Source organism: Mus caroli, unplaced genomic scaffold (genome assembly GCF_978045245.1).
Source record: "Mus caroli unplaced genomic scaffold, Mus_caroli_1 scaffold_20, whole genome shotgun sequence".
Taxonomy (NCBI): Eukaryota; Metazoa; Chordata; class Mammalia; order Rodentia; family Muridae; genus Mus; species Mus caroli.
This window is the reverse complement of record NW_028227275.1, coordinates 4891611-4914902: the sequence shown is the minus strand read 5'-3', so window position 1 is coordinate 4914902 and position 23292 is coordinate 4891611. Positions and strand designations below refer to the sequence as shown.

The 23292-nt window shown below is 46.7% G+C and overlaps 2 protein-coding genes across 3 annotated transcripts in view; one reads left to right on the top strand and one right to left on the bottom strand.

Moving 5' to 3' along the window:
- Nrap (nebulin related anchoring protein) overlaps nucleotides 1–12954 on the bottom strand; it is a 71233-nt gene extending 58279 nt beyond the window's left edge. Inside the window, exons 1-9 of one of the 2 annotated variants that reach the window (XM_021152165.3) lie at nucleotides 12705–12954; nucleotides 12292–12386; nucleotides 11654–11741; nucleotides 8342–8440; nucleotides 6900–7004; nucleotides 5232–5339; nucleotides 4478–4582; nucleotides 3266–3373; nucleotides 2884–2985 (exon numbers count right to left, since the gene is read on the bottom strand). In XM_021152165.3, the coding sequence (XP_021007824.2) occupies nucleotides 2884–2985; nucleotides 3266–3373; nucleotides 4478–4582; nucleotides 5232–5339; nucleotides 6900–7004; nucleotides 8342–8440; nucleotides 11654–11741; nucleotides 12292–12386; nucleotides 12705–12776 (882 nt within the window). In that variant the 5' untranslated portion in view covers nucleotides 12777–12954. The remainder of the gene's footprint in view (nucleotides 1–2883; nucleotides 2986–3265; nucleotides 3374–4477; nucleotides 4583–5231; nucleotides 5340–6899; nucleotides 7005–8341; nucleotides 8441–11653; nucleotides 11742–12291; nucleotides 12387–12704) is intronic. The other variant, XM_021152163.3, reaches the window with a different exon arrangement.
- Nucleotides 12955–20920: 7966 nt separating this feature from the next.
- The window catches only part of Casp7 (caspase 7), a 39653-nt gene continuing 37281 nt past the window's right edge, over nucleotides 20921–23292 (top strand). Inside the window, exon 1 of the mRNA XM_021152352.3 lies at nucleotides 20921–21034. The gene's annotated coding sequence lies outside the window, so the exon portion shown is untranslated. The remainder of the gene's footprint in view (nucleotides 21035–23292) is intronic.

Below are 23292 nucleotides of genomic sequence, written 5' to 3'. Positions count from 1 at the left end.
TACATACATGCATACATACATACGTACTCTATATCATACATACCTACACCATACCACATATATATGCATACAAAGATGCATACACTATATCATACATGCATGCATGCATGCATACATACATGCATACATACATGTATACATATACCTGCCTCTTCATCTGCACTCTGGCCTGTGCAGGAGACAGTCTACAGAACCCCAGGATCATAGCACTCTGCCTGGGACCTCCTCTGAGACGAGAGCCTACCTTCAAGAGACCCATGATAGACTCTAGTGAATACATTTCCTTAAGTAAAATACTTGGATCAAATCTAAGTAGCAAGGTCCCTTTTTATGACCAAAGTGGAAATTGGTTAGTTTGAGCCCTCTGTTTTTGCTTCTCTGCCAGAATGCTTGAATCAAATGTAAGGGGGCGGAGGGGGAAAGGTTAAGTTGGGAGGAAGGAAAGGATCTAAGTGTGGTGTTGCTTGGTTTTGGTCTTCTACTCTCTAGTTTTGTTTTGGTAGCTTCATTTTAAAGTGTGTGTGTGTGTGTGTGTGTGTGTGTGTGTCTCTTTTGTAAGGTACTGACTTCTGTTGGGGAATTGCTTGGTTGTGAATAACAAATTTTCATAGCATAGATTTTTCATGAGTGTAGTCATTAGCAAGAATGAGCTGTGTGGTATTTAAGGCACTACAGATATTTATCGTTTACCCACCCGCCTGCCTCTAACACCGTCCTACCCATGCCCTGACAAGTCATGCTAAATCAAACAGCAAAATGCTACAGTAGACCGAGCTCCCTCCACAGCACTGACGCCGCCATCCGACACCCACCTTGATCCTTGAGTGTGTTATCATCAAGACTGGACATTGCCGTCAGCATGTGCGCTAATGACTAGGACCTACTAGAACACTACCAAATTACATGTCAGCTACGGGCCAAACTTAGTGTCCAGGCTTCCTTTTGATCCTCTCCCCAAATGAAAATTGATTAATTTAAGCCTCCTGCCTGCTTGGCTGAGAGAATGTTCTGAGTCAAACATAATCAGTGAAAAGGCTGTTTTGGGGGCAGGGGAAAGAAGGTTCTAAGATTCTTTGAAAATGGGCTTTGTGGTTTTCCAAGTCGGGTGAACACAAATGAAATTATGTCTGTGTTATAACTAGGGGTGGGAAGATGGTGAAAATACAGACTAGATATTTTTGCCAAATATCAAAGCAAGAGTTTTCTGCTCTGTTTTGTTAGTTTCTTTTTGTTTGTTAAGACAAGATCTCACTGTGTAGCCCAGACTAGATTGGGACTCACGATGTTTTCAATTATGGGAGCCCTCCTTGCCTCTGCCTTCTCTTATAGGATTACAAATGTAAGACATCACACTTGGCTTCTGCTAGGTGTTTTGTTTGTGTGTGTGATTTAAAAAAAAAAAAAAAGAAAAAAAAAAGAAACTTCTTCATAGACATTTTTCTGCATCTTCTAAATTATGGATATGTTAAGAATGTATCTCACTGAGTTTAATACAATAAGATGTCTGTAGTTTGCTTGTATGACTTGATTAAACTGTGTTTTAAATTCAAAATGAACCATTTCTTGCATAGGCAGACACTTTTACACACGGTTCAAACCTATATTCACATGCATTCCAAGATTCATGTGGGATACACCCACCTGTGGTAACTTGGTTTTTTTAAAGAGGAAGAATTCTTTGTGGTTTGCTATATAGTTCATGTATACTGCCAAATAGTTAAGAAAAATTATTAACCACTTAACCTCATTGGATGTATCATTAACACACACACACACACACTTACACACATACTGATACACACTCACACACATATACATACACACCATACACATTCACACACACACTCACACACAACCATACACACACTCACACACATGTACTCACACATACTTACACACTTATACACACACTTACACACATACACACCCACATACATACCCTCTCACACTCTTCCAATATTTTTACCTGTGACTGTAAAAAGAACAGTGCTTCCTTTTTGTCATGATGACTTTTTGACAGCACAGGAGTGTGAGAATAAGTCACACTGAGTGTGTTATCTTGATCTTTCTACTCCATGACCTGATATAGTCCCAACGATAAATGGAATGGGGCACAAGGCTTGTGCTTTCCAGAATACACCACTCCATCTAGCAACTTAGGTGAAATACTTACATCCTAAGAAAGTTATCCCTGTGACTTAGAGAATACTCAATATTTTTCAAGATATACATCTTTGGGGTGTGTGTGTGTGTGTGTGTTCTGAATATGCACACGTGCAAGGATGCAGAGGCCAGAGGAAGACTTCTAGCATCCTGCTCTATCATGCTCCACCTTACTCCCTTGAGTCAGGGTCTTTCATTGAAACTGGAGCTAAGCTGGCAGGTAATGATCCCCAGCTATTCCCACCATTCTACCCTGCACTGAAGTTACAGCTGTGCATGTAATAGACAGCTTTTCCTCCCTCCCTCCCTCCCTCCCTCCCTCCCTCCCTTCCTTTATTTTTTTTTAACATGGATGGTGGAAATTTGAACTGAAATCCTCCTACTGACACTGTAACCACTCTTACCCACTGAACTATCTGCCCAGCCCCTCAAGCGTACATTTGAGTCCTGTCAATACTCACGCAGTGGTGACCTAACTCAACCGATCAGATTCCTAGTGACAGTTTTACGACGAACAGATGGAAATGTCCTCTTATTGGCCAAACCACCACATTAGCACAGGGTTTTTTTTTTTTTTTTTTTCTTTTTTAAGGACTTGGGATCTGTCACCTAAGCAGATGAGCTGAGCTCTGTATATTGCCTGCCCCAAGTCCAAACTCTGATCACGTGTCCATCACTGTCACAGCTTGGAGAAGACCAGCTCCCAGAAGTGTCATGTACCTGGCCACATCGGTCTACAGAGTCCTTTGTCATCCCGCCCTCAGCTCCGACAGGGCTAGCCATTCCCTTCATTTCTCTATGATATTGTTGATGGTATCTCACCTGTTTGGAGTAACAAAAAAAACTCAGTGAGTCCCAATATAAGAACCACAAAAGTTAAAAAACAAAACAATGCTTTGTGGCATCTTCAGTCTCTGCTTAGGTCTAAGGAGAATGCCATAGACAGAAGTAGCACTGTCATGGGGAAAATGATTGACAACTATGAATAAAAGGTAGTTCTTGCCTCTTAGTAATATATAAAAGCAGACAGGAAGTTGGACCTCCCAAACCAGGTTAACTTCTTGCTTCCTCCTTAACAAGACAACACAACCCAGGTACTTACATCACTCGCCAGCTCAGTGGCCCTTTTGGCTATCTGATAAGCTGGTGTGATCATAGCAGGAAAACTGCCTTTCCCTCTCTGCTGCCCACCATCTTCCATGTACCTCACCTGGAAAATTAAAAAGAGAAAACCTGAATGACCTACTGCGGTTGTACTGGGGGCTCTGAGCGGGAGTCCTCTGAGAACTCCGGAAGTCCTGCCTCTCGCCTTGGATGGTTCTTAATGTATGGAACAGCTTACAGCTTGGTGGGCCTCACTCATCTTAGCTGCCTGTTCGTACCCAGCATGATGCCTGGCTCCTGAAGACACACAGTGTGGGGTTTGGCACATCCTTGTGTTGCACTGGTGTGGGCCAGGGGTGGGGCTGGAACTGAAGAGCTGATGTCACTTTTGGGAGAGGAAGTGGGCGTGTCAGACACAGATCTCAGCCAGTGCAGGTGGAGACCACTTCTGAGCACAGAGCTAGGGTTGTGAAGCTGGGGATGTGAAGCTGGGGTTGTGCTCCAACCTTCCATTCAGAACCACACTTGGTTCGTGGACTTAGCACAATGTGGAACCCGTGGGCTTAGAAAAGGGAAGAGGTAGCCCCTTCAGAAGTCAGTCTCTCAGGTCTGCAGTGGCTGAAAAGGGTTCTCTCATCTGCATCTGATATGCCTGGCTTGGTTCAAATATAATGGAATGGCTTCTGTCTAAAGAGTTTTTGCAAGTCCTGTGAGGGCTGACTTATGGCATGTGACCTCAGGAACGTCTTCCTGGTACCTGGGCAGGACCAGGAGTCTTCCCTCCATTCCTCCTTCCCTCCCCTCCGGATAACAACAAAGAGGGGTCTTAAGGATCATCATGCATTAGACGGAATCGTCTGTATGTGCATGTGTGTGCGGCACACATGTATGTTCACATGAAGGAGAGTACACACAGTGTAGGTGCGTTTGCATACGTGTGTGCTTACATAGAGAGGCCTGAGGCTGACATTTGGCATTTTCCTTCCTCCTTATGTATGGAGGCAGGGTCTCTCGCTCAACATGACGTTCTCTAGCCAGCCAGCTTGTCCCAGCATCTGCTGTCTCTGCCTTCCAAGCTCTGGGACTGCAGGCAGAACAGCACCCTTGTCTGGGTCTCGTAAGGGTTGTGGGGAGTCTAAACTCTTGTCCTGATACGTGTGTGTCAGTGTCTACTGACCCATCTCCCTGGCCCTCCTGCATCATTTCTTACGTCATTTTGAAGCTGTCCCCCAGCTTTGGCCCGGAGCAGCTCGGGCGTGTCCGCCACTGGAGTGAACGTGGAGACTCGCTCATCGTGGCCTCTCTTGTATTGCACCTGATAAGGAAAAACTGAGTCAAAGCAGTGCCATGCCTACCTCAAGCCTCTGTGAGAACCCTGCCCTACTGCTCCCTAAAAACTACATCTTCAGACATTAAAACAAACCTGTTCCAAGTCTGTACCCACACGTATTATCTTTGAAGATACACCAACTTGCAGAGTAGCAGGCACTTCTAAAATGGCAACTCCTGTGACCCCTTCAACACGCACATCCATTGGGACTATTATTTACCATGAATAATTGAGAGGCTAAGCAATTTGACAAGAGCTACACAGAGAATGTTCTAGAGAGTCAGGATTCAAATCCTAAGTTCCTATGTCTAAAAATCTGAGCCCTTATCTCCCCACACACAAGCTGCACCAATCTCCAGGTAAACCCACGTCTACTCTAAGAAAAACCAGCAACCTGAAGACACATTTACTTCAGCCACTGGATACATTACAGGGTCTCTGTATCTTCCCTTTTCCACATCTCATAAATGTGGCCCAATCAAGGCACAGAGGACACAGCATTAAGAAAGCGTGACTTTCCCCACAACTCTACAAGATTTTTTTTTTCATATTGTTTTCCTGAATCACAGAGCTGGCTGTATTCATGTCAACATTTAGCATCATCAAGGGAACGCATGAGCTCGGGGACTCTCACCTGGCTGGCCAGCTGGTTGGCTGCCTTGGCCCTTTGGTAGGCAGGGGTGATCATGGCTGGAAAGCTCCCCTTGCCCTGATGTTGTTCACGGTCTTCTGTGTACCCCTGCTGGTCAGAACCACAGCAGCATGAGAACAGACAGGAGCTCATTAAACTGCCAGCAAACAGAGGCTGGACTCATTCCATACGTCGGAAACACATCGATTTCTGGGGTAAGCTTGAACATGGCGCTTGACTAACACCATCAAGACTGGGAACCTTCAGTGTTTACATCATATTATGGGGAGCCCGGTATAATTCCCTCGGGTGCCCTGTATCTTAACACAGCCATTAATCCAGGAGGCTGGAGCTCGCCTCCAGGGAAAGTTCTACAGCACAGGAAGGGAAATGTCTTATTTTTCCTCCTTAGCTACTGAGGGACTCTGAAGGTTAACTTTTCTAATGAGAAATAAGACCCAAGTTCCTATTGCTTTCTGTTTTCTAAAGGGGGAAAAATTGCAAAAACTAACTGTAGCTAGGCAGTGGTGGCACATGCCTTTAATCCCAGCACTCCGGAGGCAGAGGCAGGAGGATCTCTGAGTTCAAGGCCAACCTGGTCTACAGAGTGAGTTCTAAGAGAGCCTCACTTAGAGAAACCCTGTCATGAAGAAAAAAAGAAAACAAAAACAAAAACCCAACAGTAATTTCTAAAGTAGGTTTTCCAAAGAAGAGCTGTGGAGGAACGGGGATACCATCTGCAGTTAAGGATTTCTGCAGTCCTCTCTATTCCTACACTGTCCAAGCATTCCCTTACAATCCTGGAGGCGAAGACTCTAGTGTCATCCATCAGAATTGGCTCCTTCTGAAGCAACAAGAGGAAATTCTCCTCCTCCTCCTCCTCCTCCTCCTCCTCCTCCTCCTCCCCCTCCCCTTCCTCCTTCCCCCTCCCCCTCCCTCTTCTTTTCCCCCTCTCCCTGCCCCCCCTCCAGTCCTGCCACACCCACCCTAGTCTGGCCCCCTCACCTCCCTCCGCACCTCCTCCTCCCCTCTCTTGTTCCACCATGCCCAACCTAACCTGATCCTGTTCCACTGCCCACCCATCCCACTGCCCCCTGCCCCTGCCTACTGGTTAGAAAGAACCTTGTGGGTTCACCGTAAGAATCCAGGTTCTTCCCATTGAAAGACCCTTAACTTCGTCACATCTGGTCGGTGTCTTTGATGGGTGGGGAAACTGAGTGTTGGGGTCCACAGATTGGGACCCCACAGGAATCTCGCGGGGCAGCGGTGTTAAAACTTGACAACACCCTTCCTGGCTCATGTACTGAGTACGTGTTCTCTAGCTTAGCGTGGGGCGATATTTTGAGGTCAGAGCCTTTAGCAATGGGGTATAAAGCTGTCAGAAGTAGCTGATGGGGGATCAGCCTTTGAAAGATCCATCAACTCCAGGATCTAACGTGATTTCTCTGTGTGAATAAGTCACTTTGATGACCAATAGGCCCTCTGAGACCATGTGCCAAAATAAACCCTCCCCCTTTGTCTCTGGCAGGGTTTTTGGTTGGTTGGTTGGTTGGTTGGTTGGTTTTGCCATCCTGACAAGACCAATAAGGGAGCAGGGTGTTCTGTCTACCACCATCTTAAAAATAACGGATTATTGAAAGGACTTGTTGTAAGCAGTTTATAGGCCCTTACCTCACCGAGAGACTGTCGAGCTTCAACCATCCTTACAATCTCAGGGTCCGGCAGAGCTCCTGGACACCAAGTGTTCCCTTCTGCATACCCTGGCCAGGAGTCTCTCTGTAAAGGAAGCATGATCATGCACTTAGACACACTCCTGCATGCTTCACTGTTTACCCCACACCCCCACAGCTTACCCCACACCCCACAGCTCACCCCAAACTCCCTCCAGAGTGCTTACCCACATTCCCCAAGCTCACCCCTCACCCCCACGGTCTACTCCACACCCCCACAGCCCACCCCAAACTCCCCCAAGTCCACACCACGCCTTCCCAGGAGGACTCCCTCACTGCCAAGATAAGCTGTTTTTTTTTAAAAGCAAGTAGCCCCTGCACTCGGGGTCTCAGCCAACCAAAGTGCTCATGGTTCTCAGAGTAGCAAATGACCTCACGTCTTGAATGTACTTATTTCTCATTGTCTACAGTGTTCTACAGAAACACCCTCCTTATGGAAAAGAGGCTGAGGGAAAGAGTGTCTGCTGCAACGTTGTTGTTTAAAATGTGCAGTCAACCTGCCCGTCACTAAGAACACACCTACATCTGCTCTCTCAGGGATGCATCCTGAACACATCCACAACAGCTGAAAAGGGAGGCTGATGTGGAAATGCTCTCAGGTGTCTGTAGAATGAAAGACAAGCTGGAAAATAATGCAGATTGTTTAGTGAAAAAAAAAAACAAAGAATAATTAATATATAATAATATGATATATATAATATATAAGATGATTAAGGTATAATAATACAATATATGTAATATATAATGAGGTGTTTAATATATAATCATCGATAAAAATATTAATAGCTGATGTTTTTATACCTGACACTATTCTAATATCTTTGCATTTATCTTTTCTTTAGTCTTTGCAACAGCGCTGTGGATTAACAAGTTTTTTTAAAGTTTACTTTGTGTGTAATAAAATTGTTTTCTGATTTGATTTGAGAGTGAAATTATGCTACACATGGGTCTGGTACTGTGACATGGAGACTGGGGGGGGGGGTCAGGTGAAGTGTCACAGAAAAAAGAGCAGCATAGGCCACAAAAGCGGGAGTCACTGTTCCTGACGACAGAAACTCTGTGATTGGAGGAGAGCAGGCAAAAAAAACCCCAAAAACTGTGATTGGAAGAGAACAGAAACTCTGATTGGAGGAGAGCAGGCAAACAAACAAACAAAACAAAAAAACAAACAAAAAAAATCCCTGTGATTAGAGGACAGCAGGCAGCAGAGTTGGGCAGGAGCAGGTACTGTTGGCTGCTCTTAGGAAGGATTGATGGGGTCTCCTAAACGTAGCTGGAGCAATGCACTGGACAGAAGAAAGGCTAGCTGGCTTTCTCTAGAAGTGGCGATGCTATCGGTCTTCATTCGCAGAGTCCACATCCTCTCTCCCTCCATACACTCACCTCATTCATCAGCCGGCTAGCTGCCCCTGCTCCAGCTTTGGACTTCATGTCCCAATGGAGAACGGATTTAAACGGCTCGCCATCTTCTTTGCCGTCGATCTGTATACAATGAAAGCATTTTCAGTAACATCTCCACCGGAGAAGAGAAAGAAAATAAGCGATGCGTAGGTAAATTGGGGCAGTTTTTCCAAGTCTAGGCAGTGAGGTGTTCGTGGTACTACAAAGCTCAACACGTTCGTTATCTGTGGTTTCATTTGTGCCACCAGCTGGATAACATGCTGAACTACTACTGTGTGCAAAGCTCTATTGAATGGTGCAATTTAAAAGGCTAGAATTACTCCAGCAATGTGGCTCAGCCAGTAAAGACATGACACCAAGCCCAACGACTTGAGTTCAATCCCCAGCACTGAGTTCACAGACAGTGTTCTAACCTAGACACACACACACACACACCACACACACAAACACACACACACACACACACACACACACCACACACACACACACACCACACACACACACACACACACACACCACACACACACACACATACACACACACACCACACACCACACACACACACACCACACACACCACACACACACACACACACACCACACACACACATACACACACACACCACACACACACACACACACCACACACACACACACACACATACACACACACACCACACACCACACACACACACATACACACACACACCACACACACACACACACACACACCACACACACACACACATACACACACACACCACACACCACACACACACACACCACACACACCACACACACACACACACACACACACCACACACATACACACACACACCACACACACACACACACTACACACACACACACACACATACACACACACACCACACACCACACACACACACACACACACACACACACACACCACACACACACACACACACCACACACACACACACACACACACACCACACACACACACACACACACCACACACACACACACCACACACACACCACACACACACACACACACACACACACACGGCGCAAATGTACATATGTACACACATACATACATACATACCCCCATGTAAATAAATATGTAATTTTTAAAAGATAAGGTAAATTCTAGAAATGCAATGTTGGATTCCCTTCCATTCTCAGCAAACAGGAAGTTCTAGCTTAATGTATATTTCCTTTTTTTTCAGAGTGACATTTGTGAAGTAGAAAACCATGGATCTGTGGCAAATCCCCACTCAAAGTCTTTATCAAAATTCTTGTCAATACTACCTTTTCTTCCCTTTGAAAATTATAGCATGTGCACAATGCATTTCTCTCTCCTTTAATTGGCCATGGCTCTCAGAGAGGTGGAAGGGTAGTATTGGAAATCTCATTCATCATATACTCTAGGAATGTTCACAGAGTTGAGGCCTGGAAAGAACATGATTGGCTATTTCAATTTTCCTGATGTTTTTCATCAGGAAGAGAAAGGAGAAGAAAGAGGAGAAAGGGGTTCCAATAATCAACTGTTTATATGCACACACACTATATATCCCATACATACATGCACACACACACATATATATACACACACATATATATGCATGTACACATGATATATAACCGTACATGTGCATACACATGTATATCCATGAACAAAAATATATGCTGCAATATATCCTTGTACAAACACATATACACAAAAATACACATACATTTCACACAGACACACCCATACATGCACACGCATATATTGCAAACATACAATACACATGGATGCATACATATATACAGCAGTGCACATATTATATGTCTGTATGTGCATGCATGGCTATTCACACTTGCTATATGCACTCTGCCCATGTGCAAACATATGAACACTGTCACATAGTCATAGATGCAAACAATTAGACACACTCTGGGATACTGGCATTCCTTCCTAGAGTCTAAAAAAGCATGAGAGATTACACTAACATCCTGCTCTACTAGCTCTGTCACACACAGTTAGAATGAAATTAGTCCACTGCCTCCCAAGGAAAGGTAAACACTGTGTGCCTTATAGAACTGTAAGGTAGTCCTGCCAGCTAAGGCTAGGAAAGGATGGGCAATGGCAGACAGTGTAGATCTGTTTGTACAGAGTATGATATACCCCCAACAGCATTCTTAGAGCAAATACTTCTTCCTGTACACATCTGCAGAAACATCTGGATATATGAAGTTTCGATTTTTCCTGGCTTTTGCAGTTTTCTACCTTCTGGGTATACACACAGTGGGCCAATAATATGGACTCTGCAGCCAGCCAGGTCTGAATTTGTACCCAGTGACCTGGATGGAGTTGTACACGTTGTATAATGTCTTTGAGTCTCAGCTTCTTCTCCAGCAGAATGGGGTAAGAATAGTATCTACTCCCTTGGACTATAATGTGTATTGAGTGAAGTAAGCAATTTCCAGTCGGAGCACTTGCGAAATAAAAGCATAATGCAGAGAGCTGAGGGAGGTAGTCCTGGTAACAGCTGTAGAGTCACATGCAAGGACAGAAGCATTAAGACACTTTCTTAAGTTCTGTTCTGTGAATACCAGTGTCCATGCAAACGGGGACGACACCAGGAAAGGACTCTGGGGTGAAGAGAGATTACTAGAGAGCCCTCCACCTGCTGGGTAATTCCTAATTTTAGAAATTAGCCTTAGTTCCATCCCACAGAGCAGCTACTCCTGCTGACAAAGCGCTAATGATCCATCGTGTTAATGGACACAGCAGTCCCGTCAACAGCTGAGTGGGTGACTGAAGCTCACTATTGGGTTTACCTCACCATCCTCCCAAAGCAAACTTCATGTCCCAAAGTACACCTGAGCTGTCCTCCCTAAAGGGGGAGCGTGAGATTATACATAATTGTAAGCCACTACACAGTTCAAGGAGTGCAAACTGGAGGGTTTTAATATTCTATTCCAAAATACTACAGAGGGGGGGAAAGAAGAGTGCTCTTTGTAATATTTTCAACTACGTAAATTTTGTTTTATGTGTTAACGACCCAATGTATGCAAGGCCTATTGTATAAACTGATAACATGGTCTGGCCAGCCAGACATAGGTCAGAATCAAGGACCTGCATGGGCTGCTAAGGTTGAGGTAGGACAAAGAGCAGAAATAGTCTTTTAAGAGCACTTTTCTTGTCTCTGAGGAGGAAGTGAGTTGGTTCGTATACAGACAGAAACACTTAAAACCCAACAGGTGTCAGAGTCCGTGGATTTTTCTTTAAAGGCTATTTCAAAATGCACAGCTAAGCAACTTACCCCTCCCATGGCTGCCACAGACTTCTTCAAGGTTAGATTTAAGGGTGTGTGGTAGACACTGGTGAACGTGTTGTTCTTAGGGTTGTGGCTGTAAAATTAACGCAGATCAAAATTAGGAACGTGCTTTATCCAAAGGGACGAGGGATTCTTCTTAAAACACTGGTCTCTTTTTAGGATGGACGAACACAGTACTCAAGCATTCAGTTCCTTGATTTCCCAATGAATCACCCTCAAAAACTCAAATCATGTCAACTGAACACATAAAACAGTGAGGTACATTTCACCAAGGACAGTCACTTGAGAAGTTTCCTACAGAATAGATGAATCTGGACATTATTTAGGAGAAATAGCTCCGTCTATGCATATCTTTGGCAGTTCCACTGTTCTGCAAAGTTCATCATAACTCTGACACACAGAGGTTACAGAGGTGGGCTTGGTCTCTCACTAACTAGAAATTTGACATTTATTGACCACAGTTGAAAACCCCGCTTTGGGCTCTTCTGTGACTAGATATGAGTGTGCACTTCAGGAGAGGTGCTACTCGGAGTCCAGCCTAGAGCTTGGGAACTGGTCCTTCAGATGGCTACTTGTTGAAAACCAAAAGTCATGCAGTGGCGAGCAGGGAGCCAGACACTTACGCGTGACAGTACGGCTTTTTCTGGTGACTCACGAAGTTATTAACAGAAAGCATCATCTTGCAGACTTCACAGTGAAAACATGCTTTGTGCCATGTCTGAAAGTCACAGAAAAGACCTGCCAATTAGCTGTCCTCCTCCAGGCCTGGAGCTCACAGACTTTAAGGTAAAAAGTTGGGAATTGTGTGTAAAATGAAGATAAAATGAGTTCCTGAACTCACACATGGGTATAATATGTTAAAATGAAACTATTTTTTTCCCTTGAAACAGCGCAGAAGACATAGAAATGAACAGAACTTAGGTAAGGTAGAAAAAAACATATCTTTTCCTTATCATTCAATATACCTCTATACTTGAGAAGATAAAAGTCCCAAGCTTGTCAATCTTCCCAAAGACCATAGAACGAGTCCACTGACCTGATCTATGCAGCTGATCTTCTCAGCAGGATAAACCCCATAGCCACACCTAGAGCAGGCCTGCACATTCATCTTGGAGTGTGGGAGACAGGGAGAAGCAACAGACAAAATCCACTAGAACCTCCAGTTGAGTCGGTACCACCTTCAAAAGCCCACCACTATGAAACTCCTCGGGACGCCTGGAGCGTTCGGAATCCAACTTCCACTTTCCTACACTGAGCTGACTTTCTGCTTTGGAGTCTGCAGCTGGTTGGTTTTTAAAGCTGCCACTTACTCAAGTGACAATTTTGGCAACTCCGTCAGCACGCATGCGTCTGAGACAAGGTAGAGGTATTTCAAGCTGACGTGCTTCTCAAAATAGAAAAGTTAACTCACGATGGCTTCATGTTTATGTGAAGAACCAACTCTTGGGGGGTGGGGGGCAGTCAGATGCTTGGGCTCGGTGAACACTGCCTGTGGTCATACTCCAGAAAAGGAGCCGGAAGAGTAGCCATACCCCCGTGTAGACATCAAATTAGAAAAGCTGACTGTTACGCCTCTGACTAAGGCAGACAGGCGGATCCCCAGACTATGGGTGAATGAAGAAAAGAAAAAGAAAGAAAGAAAGAAAGAAAGAAAGAAAGAAAGAAAGAAAGAAAGAAAGAAAGAAAGAAAGAAAGAAAGAAAGAAAGAAAGAGAACATGACTGCTCCTAGGTGTGGTGGAGGAGAAAGTTTACTGCAGATAAAAGCAAGACCACGGCCTGAGGCAGGGCCATCTTCCAGAGTCCAGAGTAGACGCGGCCAGTCTGAGCTGGGCCGTGTGTGCAGGCAGGGGAAGGTAGAGAGGGAACTTGGTGTGGCAGCCAAGAGGCCAAAGGGGCAGGTAACCAAACTGTGGGGATTGTGTAGGGGATAGCCTCTGGGGAAGGGCAGTCCAGCCTGGAGGGTTCAGGGTAGGGGACCTGGTATACCAGCCTTACCCTGCAACAGGTAGGGACCAAGGGAAGCTGGGAGAACCTGGCGGCCAGATCCACTTGGATATGTTAAATAGGCACCTCAGCTGTTTGCCCAGGTTTGAGGTCTAACACTGGGAATAAATGAGAATTGATTCACACTCTCAGAAGGATAAAAACCAAATCTGAATGGTGTCAATTTTGTAGTTACAAAACTAAAAACTTATGATACTCATTTGTGCTTAACTTTTACAGGAATCGAAAAATATGTAAGAATAAATAAGAATGCTTGGTGTTTGGCCTTCTGTATCTTGTCCTAGAAGATTCCAAAAAGGTTTATTCCCTTGCCTCAGAGGTCCTAACAGAGATAGTTTAATGACAAAAATCTCCTCTCTGCTTTGGGAATGTGCCCATGGCGTTTAGTCTCTGCTTACAGGCAACCTGTGACCTTTTGAGACACCCTCTACAAAATCACTTGTCCACACCAGGACCCAACTGCTTTGTGTGTCTACCTCCTCTTCATTAGTCTTACAACAGTGATTACCACCTGGAAATATTAAATGTGAATAAATCTGCTGTTCAGAATCATGTCACCTCCACCAAAGTATAACACTGTGGTCCAGACTGCGACTTCCATGTTCCAGGGTCTAGAATAAGGCCTGTCCTTGGTGCTCATGAGAGCTAGTAAGCTAATGTAAGAAAGGTCATGCTTACACCAAAATGCCCACAGAGGCTAGATCTGAAGTCCTAGGCAATGCGAAGACCTCAGGCAGATGTGTACAAGTCCCACCCATAGCATGCAACACGCCGCAGCCAATTGATCTCAAGAGGGAACAGAGTCTCAGTATTGCCAAATATTCTCATTTTTCCACGGAAGCCAGAGATCTGGATTTACACATGAAATTTCCTTTTTAAAAAAAATGTAAATGGAACACTGGGAGTGAAAACTATTAAACAGGGCGGTTGGCACTTTTCTATAAGAATATCAGTTTGTGACCTTGGGCCTTGCTTCTTGGAGATAAGGCTGGGTGTGGGGAGGTCAGCCCGAGTGGAGGAAGCTGCAAAGTAAGAAGCAGAGACTGGGGTGGGGCTAGGGCAGTGTCTCACTAAGCAGAGACTGGGGTGGGGCCAGAGGCTGCCCTCTCCTTGCCTGGAGGGACTCAAAGCAGGAACTCGAGGTTCAGCTGCTTCCCACAGAGCAGCCACCCTCCTGATAGCAGGATTGTCCCCAGCCCGAGCAATGGGGACAAACTTGGGGTGCTTCGCCGTGCACCAGAGTTCTCAAGCCTGACTTGGAAGTTAGCTGGGAGCCCTAAAACCATGAGAAGGAATCACTTTGACTTATCAGGAAAAACTAAAAGCATTTGTACCTTGGCAAAAGCCAACTGTGCCCTATGGCTGCTCCAGGTTCTCCGTCCACTTACCAAAACAAGGATTGTTGAAGGGAAAGATATTTAGTTTGATTTGTACCAGAGCTTCTGTTTCCTGAGATATTTAAAGTTGGGGAATGACAGCACAGAGAACGAGGATTGTGACAATCTAAGGGTGTAGAAGTAAATGCCTATTGCAGGACAGACAGACAGATGTCCCTTAACTGACAGATGCTATGTTTTAAGCATGTCCTCCAAAGTTTATGTCCTGGAAATTCTATCTCCAGTGTCACAATACTGGGAGACGGGGCCCGAGTAGCAATCAGTGGATTGATGTCACCAAGGAGACATGGAGGTGTCCCCTCCTCCCCTGCTCCTTCTTGTTCTCCTCCCATCTGCCAAGGCATGACACAGCAGGAAGTCCTTCCCAGGGTCATACTCTCAGCCAGCCTGCTCTCCAGAGGTATGAGCCAAATGCTGTTCGTCGTGAGCTGCTGAACCTTGGGTGTTATTATAGCTATAGGAACAGGGTAAGACAATAGGGTGGGCACTCAGCCCAAACCATGGCTCTCTACTTTTCTTTCTTGGTCCAAGCTCTGGCTCCTTGGCTCCAGGATTATATCAGGACCACCAAGCCAGGGAGCACAGGGGTTCCTCTGACCCCTGAGAGTGGTTCCAATAATATGGACCTTAGCCTCGGTTTTCCAGAAAACAGAAGCTGAGGCAAAGGCCGGTGTTGAAGAAGGTATTTGGGAGAGTACTTTAAGGAATCGGAGTGAGAAGGCAGGAAACAGGACGGGGTAGGTGCTGTGAGGTTGGTCCTCAAGGAAACCAACATCTGTATCTAAAATGCTCAGGACCAGAAGGATTCAGGTTTCCGCTTATATTTTAGTTTGGATATTTACATATATTATGAGGCATCTTAGGTGAATAAGTCATATATATACATATATATATGTATATATATGAAAATCATGTTTTATATATGCCCTAATACACAGCCAGATAATAATTTTATGCATATCTTTAATAATTGTGTATATGAAGCAAAGTTTCCTGGTATGGAATCTTCCACTGGTAGCTTCATGGTGGTACTCACAAAGTTTTGGATTTCAGGGACACTTAACCCTATAAAATGCATTAGCCTGGCGATCTCCATCTTTCAAGGTGGGGGGAGGGGTCACCTGTGTTAAGTAGCTTTTCATTGCTGTGAGGAGTATCCGAGAGGAGGAAAGATTTACATTGACCTGGAGTATCAGAGAATTCCTTCCATGGCTGGAAGACTCCACCGCTTTGGACCAAGAGGAGGTGGAAATGGGTTAACGAGTGCATGGTGGGGAGAGCGGCTCACCTCACCACAACCAGCAAGTGTCAGAAGTCAGAGGAAAGGGCCAGAAAACTGACACATCCTCTGTCTTAGTGGCTTTCACACCATGACCAAAGCGAGTTTAAAACTAAAGCATTTAATTGGGCTTTTACAGCTCCAGAGGGTTAGAGTCCATGACAGAGACAGAGACAGAGACAGAGACAGAGAGACACAGAGAATATGCTAACTGGGAAAGGGGGCTTTTGAGATCTCAAAGCTGGCCCCCAGAGACACATCTCCTCAAACAAGGTCACACCCCTAATCCTTTCCAAACAGTTCCACCTGCCACCAAGTATTGAATATATAAGCCCATTGGGGCCATTACCCTTGAAACCATCACACCCTTCAAAGGTGTGTCTCCGGTGACCCTGGTCCTCCAACCAGATCCCACCTTCCATATTCCTGCTACTTCTCCGTCTATTCAAATTGAGACTCTATCAATGGACTAAATCATTCATGAGGTCAAAGCTGTTATAAGCTAATCATCTCTTGAGTGCCTCCACGGGCACACACAAAGTGCACTTCGTTAATTTCCTATGAAATCCCTCAATCCAATCAAACCGACAATTAAAATTCTCTGTCACTCTGTGTGAATAACTGCCAGACGAAGGAAGGAGAAGAAACTGACCATCAGCCCTTGCTGGTGAGAGCTCATGAATATTAACAGTGTTGACAGAAACCCGGAGCACCTTAGCTCCCAATACCAACAGGCAAATACCATGCAGCAGAGGGCCATGGTCACTGATACTTATCCATATAAAGATGGCCGGTGTCTGAAGAGCCAAGGCTGGGCTGGCACCAGAAGGCTCAGTTCCTCCCGACACCTGCAAACGCACAAGTGAGGTCACGGGAGTCTGAAGTGGCAACTGAGAGTAGTGGTCAGCAGAGGCTAGTTCCTGGGTTTGAGAATGAGACACTGCAGCTAGATCAGGACAGAGGCCACAGTTTTGTGGACCCTTGGTGGTAACGGGTCTGGCAACACCATCCCTCTGGCTTTGGTCAATGAAAAATCTCCACCGGCGTTTCTGTATATTACCAATGATGTTCGTGATGTGGTGAGGGCTTTCCTTTGAACTTAAGCACACCGATCTTTATTCATCTCTTAAACCCCTGCCTGTTGACGGTGGGTCCCTTGGTTTGGCTAGTCAAGATCTCCTTACCTCTGAGTCATTTCCAGCTCTTTGGAACTGCACAAGTGACCTTGTTTTCTAGTGGCAGGACTGCTACTGAATGCCTATGGTCAGGTTAGCATGGGACTGCTCATCCTGTCCATGGGGCTTATAACTGTCTTGTTTCAGATCTCCCTTGAATTGGAACTTAAAGGAGGATCTTGGATGCTGGGGGTTGGGAGATGGATGCTTAGGGGTTGGCAGGAGTGAAGGTTTGAGGAGAGCAGGGCAGTGTGTGCTGTGCCCATTACTGCTGTGGACACTGAGGCTAAGTGCTGCTGAGAACTCTCTGAGGAACTGCATAGAATGCACCTCAGAAATGCCCCATAGGGGCGCGTATCCACTCAACTCTCACCTGCCGTTAACTCCTCTATACCTTCAGAGTGAACCAGCCTAGGAGCTAAGTAAACCTCGGGGGTGGATGGCTAAATGGGTAGGGCTAACAACTGGGTACTGAGTCAGAGTTAGAAATAGGAAATTGGATGGGAGCTTGGTCAAGAGTTTCCCCAAGACTCACCATGAGCTTCCACTGTGATGGGGCTGATAGTGTCCATCTGTCTATCCCTCTACTCCAGAGACAATGTTGACCCAGGACATTCACAAACTGGGGCCTTGTCTGGGGCTTTTAAACCTCCCCAAGTCAGACCTTCAGCAGCTATGGCTAGAGCACACTTGCTGTGCTTCAGTTAGCTAATGCTGTCATACAAGGGCCCACCCCCCTACACACTCACACACATCCGGGGTGTGGGGGGAGCATAACCAACAGAAATTCACTTCCTCACAACTGTAGCTGCTGCACATTACAAGGAAGGTATCAACAGGTCTAATTTTTCCTGAGGTGTTTTCACCTGAGATAGCCACCTACTCCAGGCACTCACATGGGCCCTCATCTACACCTCTTACCAGGGCAAAGGCTAGGCAGGATTACAGCCACGGCCTTAGTTTACCGCTTCAGAGACCCCCAGCTTGGAGAGACAGCTCAGTGGTTAACAATTCATACTGCTCCTGCAGAGGACCTGAGATTGGTTCCCAGCATCTACACTGACAGACAGTTCAAACCTCCTATAACTCCAGCTCCAGGGGGAATCTGTCAGGCTCTTCTGGACTCCAAGGGCACCTGTACATGTGTGCATGCAAGTGCATGTGTGCAGGTACATATGCACACACGCACACGCACACATACACACACACACACAATTAAAAAGTAAATATCATTTTTTAAAAAGACACCATCTCCAGATGAAGATGGTTCGGAGGTTCAGAGGTTCGAATTTCAGCATCGGAGCAACTGCTGTACAACACAAAGCACACGATAGCAGACCCAATGTTGAGATGTAATGGACCATCACATCACATCTATACTAGAGTCCTGTGTAGTTACAGCCTGAGCTGTTTGTGGACTGTTAGATTGAGAACAGTCGCTCTGGTACCCACAGGGGTGAGGTGTGGGCAGGTGTGCCCTGTAGGTAGGCACGGAAACTTACTGGCAAGCCTGGCTACCGGAGGAGGCTAGAGACAGAGTCTAGAGAAATGAGGCCAAGAGCAGTTATGAGCTCAGCCCTAGGGAAACCACCTGATAGATAAGGAGGAAGATTCCGATACACAATTACTATAGACCATATGCTAAGTGCAGTTACATGGCTGGGAACAGGGGTATAACTTGGCGGAGCTTCTCTCCAAAGCCCTGGGGTTAAGCCATAACACCAAAGCTGGGGAGACCTAGGAGAGACATTCAGGAGAGAAATCCCTTGCATTTAAGGTGTCAGTACAATATTACAGAGCGGAAGCTGCCATGGGTTTCTTCCCTTCTGTGCTTCCAGAAGTTTAAGAGTCGGTACTGTAACAGTCCAGTCTGGGAGCAAGTAAGTGGATGTTCTCACGCCGACCCACAAGCAAGAACGGACAAGAGATTTCCTGTGGTGCCGCCCTGCCTCTCCATCTGCGCGAGCGATGGATTCCTGTGTGCGGATGCGCCACGCATGCCACAGCACAGGCAAACCTTCTTGTGGATAGAACATCACTGTCCAGGCAACAGGACCCTGGTGCTGTCACGTGGGCAACTTCTCACATTCCTTACCACCAAATAAGCAGAGATTGGTTGTTAAATGTTCCACGTTTTAGGACTACCCTGGAAAAAGTCATGGTTGACACAAAGATAAATTATAGTGGAGATAGAATTTCTTCATTTTTTCAAAGAACTGTCAGTTTTAAAAAGCAAATCACCATAGCATGAGCCATGACTTACCCCAACATTTGCCTCGACAGTTCAGGGACACTAGCATTATTAAATAAGAAGGAGGGCAGGCATATTAAGAATTGAAAGTGCCCATACTGGCTGAGATTCTAGAGTTAGTGCTAAAACTCTGGGGTTCAAGGAAAAACATGCTAGCAAATAAAATAGCCCTGATGGCTCCGGAGACCTGTAAGTCTGAGAAGCGAGTATCTCTGGTGTTTTCACAAAGTTCTCTCACATAGCTTGCTTCAGTGTGAGTGAATGAGCTGTTCTGAGGACTCTAGGTGGAGGGGAGGAATTGGAAGCATCTACAGATGGAAGCCCAGATCTGTCTGTCTGTGTCGAAGATGACATGAACAGGAACCCATGTTAGCTCACTGTCTGCTTCCTCAAACCTAGTGCCTGACACGGGAGGGAGCACACATGGATGATGATTTTGGTGCAATATCCGTGCAAGCTGAGTTTGGGAAGTATAAACTTGTTTAAGACAAAGTTCGTTCCCCTCCCCAACAACGTCTGGGAAGACATCAGACTAAAGCGACTGGTGGTGCACAGTATCTGGTCAAGACGCAGCTTGCGTTAGGAAAAAGGTAAAAAACCAAACAAAAACGAGTCAGAAGCCCCATCGCGGAGAGCAAGTCAGAATTTTGGGTCAGTCTGCTGTATAGACAGTTTTGTAGAATGCGCTCTCAGTGGAACTTTTGACGTTTACAGTTTTAGGGTCTCTTAGTACTCCTCTCTGGTGAGCGCGGGGAAATTTGCATGTGTGGCATAGAGGAGGGGCCAGGGATAGCCCCAATTTGCAGGGCTGCTCTCCTCCCGTGCCGGTGACACTTGCCAACTTCGCAGTCATATTTTCAGAGCACGTGGCAGATTTGCAGCAGGTAGCCCGGGGTCACGGTCACTTTTCTGCCTGGCAGTTTTGCAGAGCCCGCCAGTTCTATAGGGAGCGCTCTATCTGCCCAGTTCCTGCTGCGGCAGGGGTCACCCAAACGTCGCAGAGGGCGGGACGCAGCACGTGGGCGGCGAGGGCTTCCCGCGCGAGCTTCCCGTGCAAGCTTCTCCCGCGGCGGGCTCCGTAGCGCGCGCGCGTTCCCGCTCGCCCTCAGCTTTCCCGGGCTGCAGGCACAGCCCCGTCCGGCCCGCCCGCTCCTCCCCCTCCGCCTCCGGGACTTTTACTTTCAGTTTTCCCAAAGCTGCCCTCGACCCTTGCGGAGGACGGACGCAGCCGTGGGCTCCTGGCCGCCGCCGTGGGAACGGTAACTTGGGCCGCCATCGCGGCTTTCCCGCCCCTCTTCCGCGCGCTCCTTCCTCCCGCGCGTCCCCGCCCAGAGTCCCCCTCCCTCCCGCAGGCTCGCAGAACCTGCTTGCAGGGCGCTGTGGCTCGGAAGGCTCTCCAGCGTGCCTGGCCATCGCTGGCTTTGCTCGGCACGGCGGTCCCTTGGTCTCCTGACCAGGGTCTCACGACATCCGGTGCCATTCCGGATGTAACAGGGAAGAAAGAGCGGGTGTAGGGCAGTAGATGTGGTTGTTTGAACCCGCAAGGACTACCTTGTCAGACCGGGAACTTTGGCGCCGCCGGGTCCATTTAATGGGAATCTTGGGCCGTTCTGGTGGCTTGTGCTCAGGGAAAGAGGGAGTTAGGTGCATAGGTGCTTGAAACACTCTTTCTTGTCTGGGGACCCTTGCATCGGGACTCTTAGACTCTTACAGTGACTTAAGACTGGTGAAAAACTGGCGACACTTGTCAGTATGAGCTCCAGGCGACACCTCACCTTTACTCCTTGGCCTTTCGGGTTTATGGGGATGTAAGTTTACTAGTAGGCACAGACGGTGTTTGTAAGCAGTTCACTGCCCTTTCTCTTGAGCTGAGATAACTGATAAGGCCCTGGTTTTCTGTTGGCAAGCTGTTTCTTCCTTCAGAGTTTGGCCAGCCTGACCTTACACCCCTGTCCATATTGTTAAAGCCTAGCATTACAATCTGCCACTCTGCAACCTCCTATAGGACATGGGCAAAGTCTCTAGTTCCCTAATGGTGTGAACCTCAGGTGACACTGGTGGGTTGGGTGGCAGCCTCGGGACTTTTTCACTTAAGGAAGTATGCATTTGGGCAGGAGGTGAGCCTGTTCAATGTCACTGTGTTTGGGAAGCAGGCAGCCTGTTTCCTCAGGAAGACCCACCTCAATCAACTCGCTTAGCCTGCTTTCTCTTGCTGGGATAAACACCATGACCATAGAGAGGAAAGGCTTTATTTCATTTGATGACTTCAGGTCACCGTCTGTCGTTGAGGGAAGTCGAGGCAGGAACCTGGAGGCTGGAGATGTGATTATTCACTCAGCTACCATTAGTACACAGCCTGTGGATGGTACCACTATAGTGGGCTGGGCCCTCCCCTCCCACACCAGCCATTAGTCAAGGCACTTCCCTATAGACATAGCCACAGGCTATTGTGATCTGGGCAATTCCTCAAGTGAGATTTCCTGTTCCCTGGTGACATTGTGTCAACTTGACCAAAAAAAAAAAAAAAAAAAAAAAAAAAACCAACAACAAAACAAAACCAGACACCACACCCCTTAGCATGGGTCTGGGGAAGCTCTCAGGGCAAGTGGCATCCCAGTGGCCAAAGTGATTGCAAGTAGGAGCAGCCACATTGTAAGACAGGAATTTGGGGTAGCCAGAGAGTGGCTGGACGTATTATTTTCTAAGCAACCTCTTGGGAACTAACACATGCAGAACCCCAGCAACTTCCTACTGGATTCCCATCCCCTCGTGTAGGGGGCTAGCCTTCCAACACAAGAAGCCTGGGTGGGGGGGGGCAATTACAGCCAAACCATAACAGCAGGCATCACACATCTTACGTCATTTAAAGAAGACATTCCATGTCTCTTTACTGTGGGCAAGCACTGTCTCTGTAATGACTGCTCTTTGCAGTCCCTGAAAAGGACTGGTACAGAAAAGTCATGCAAGGAAGGCCCCTCGGGCAGCACCGTTGATGAGCCCAGATGAGATGGCTTTCTCGGAGGGTTCTGGCCTGGCTTTGATGACGTCACTGAGGATAAGCACCCCACTTGGTCACCTGAGATCTTTGAATGTTTCCAAGACTCGAGTGGATCAGCCATGGGAGTGAGGAAGCTCCTGGGTGCTTAGCCTTCCTGATTGACGAGTCAAGCCGGCTGTTGCTGATGTAGGCTGTTAGCAGGAAGGCTTAAGACTTAGACTCCTGCCTGTAAGATAGATGTGTTTTAGCTCCAGATTTCGGGCATCTCATTCTCTGGTCTGCTTGCTCTGTGGCTGTGGGCCTGTGGTGATGGAGGTGGGGCATCCTAGTGGTGAGAGTATATGATGGGGCAAAGTCGTTGACCTCAGGGCAGTCAGGAAGACGATTTGAGCTTCCAACAGATGGTGGAGTGGGCGTTGTGGAGAAGTCTCCCACTGACACCAGTTAGGGCTGACCATTTGTACACGGTGTGAGGCCATTCACAGGAGTGGAGTCAGTGTTCGTAAGGAACACAGACCC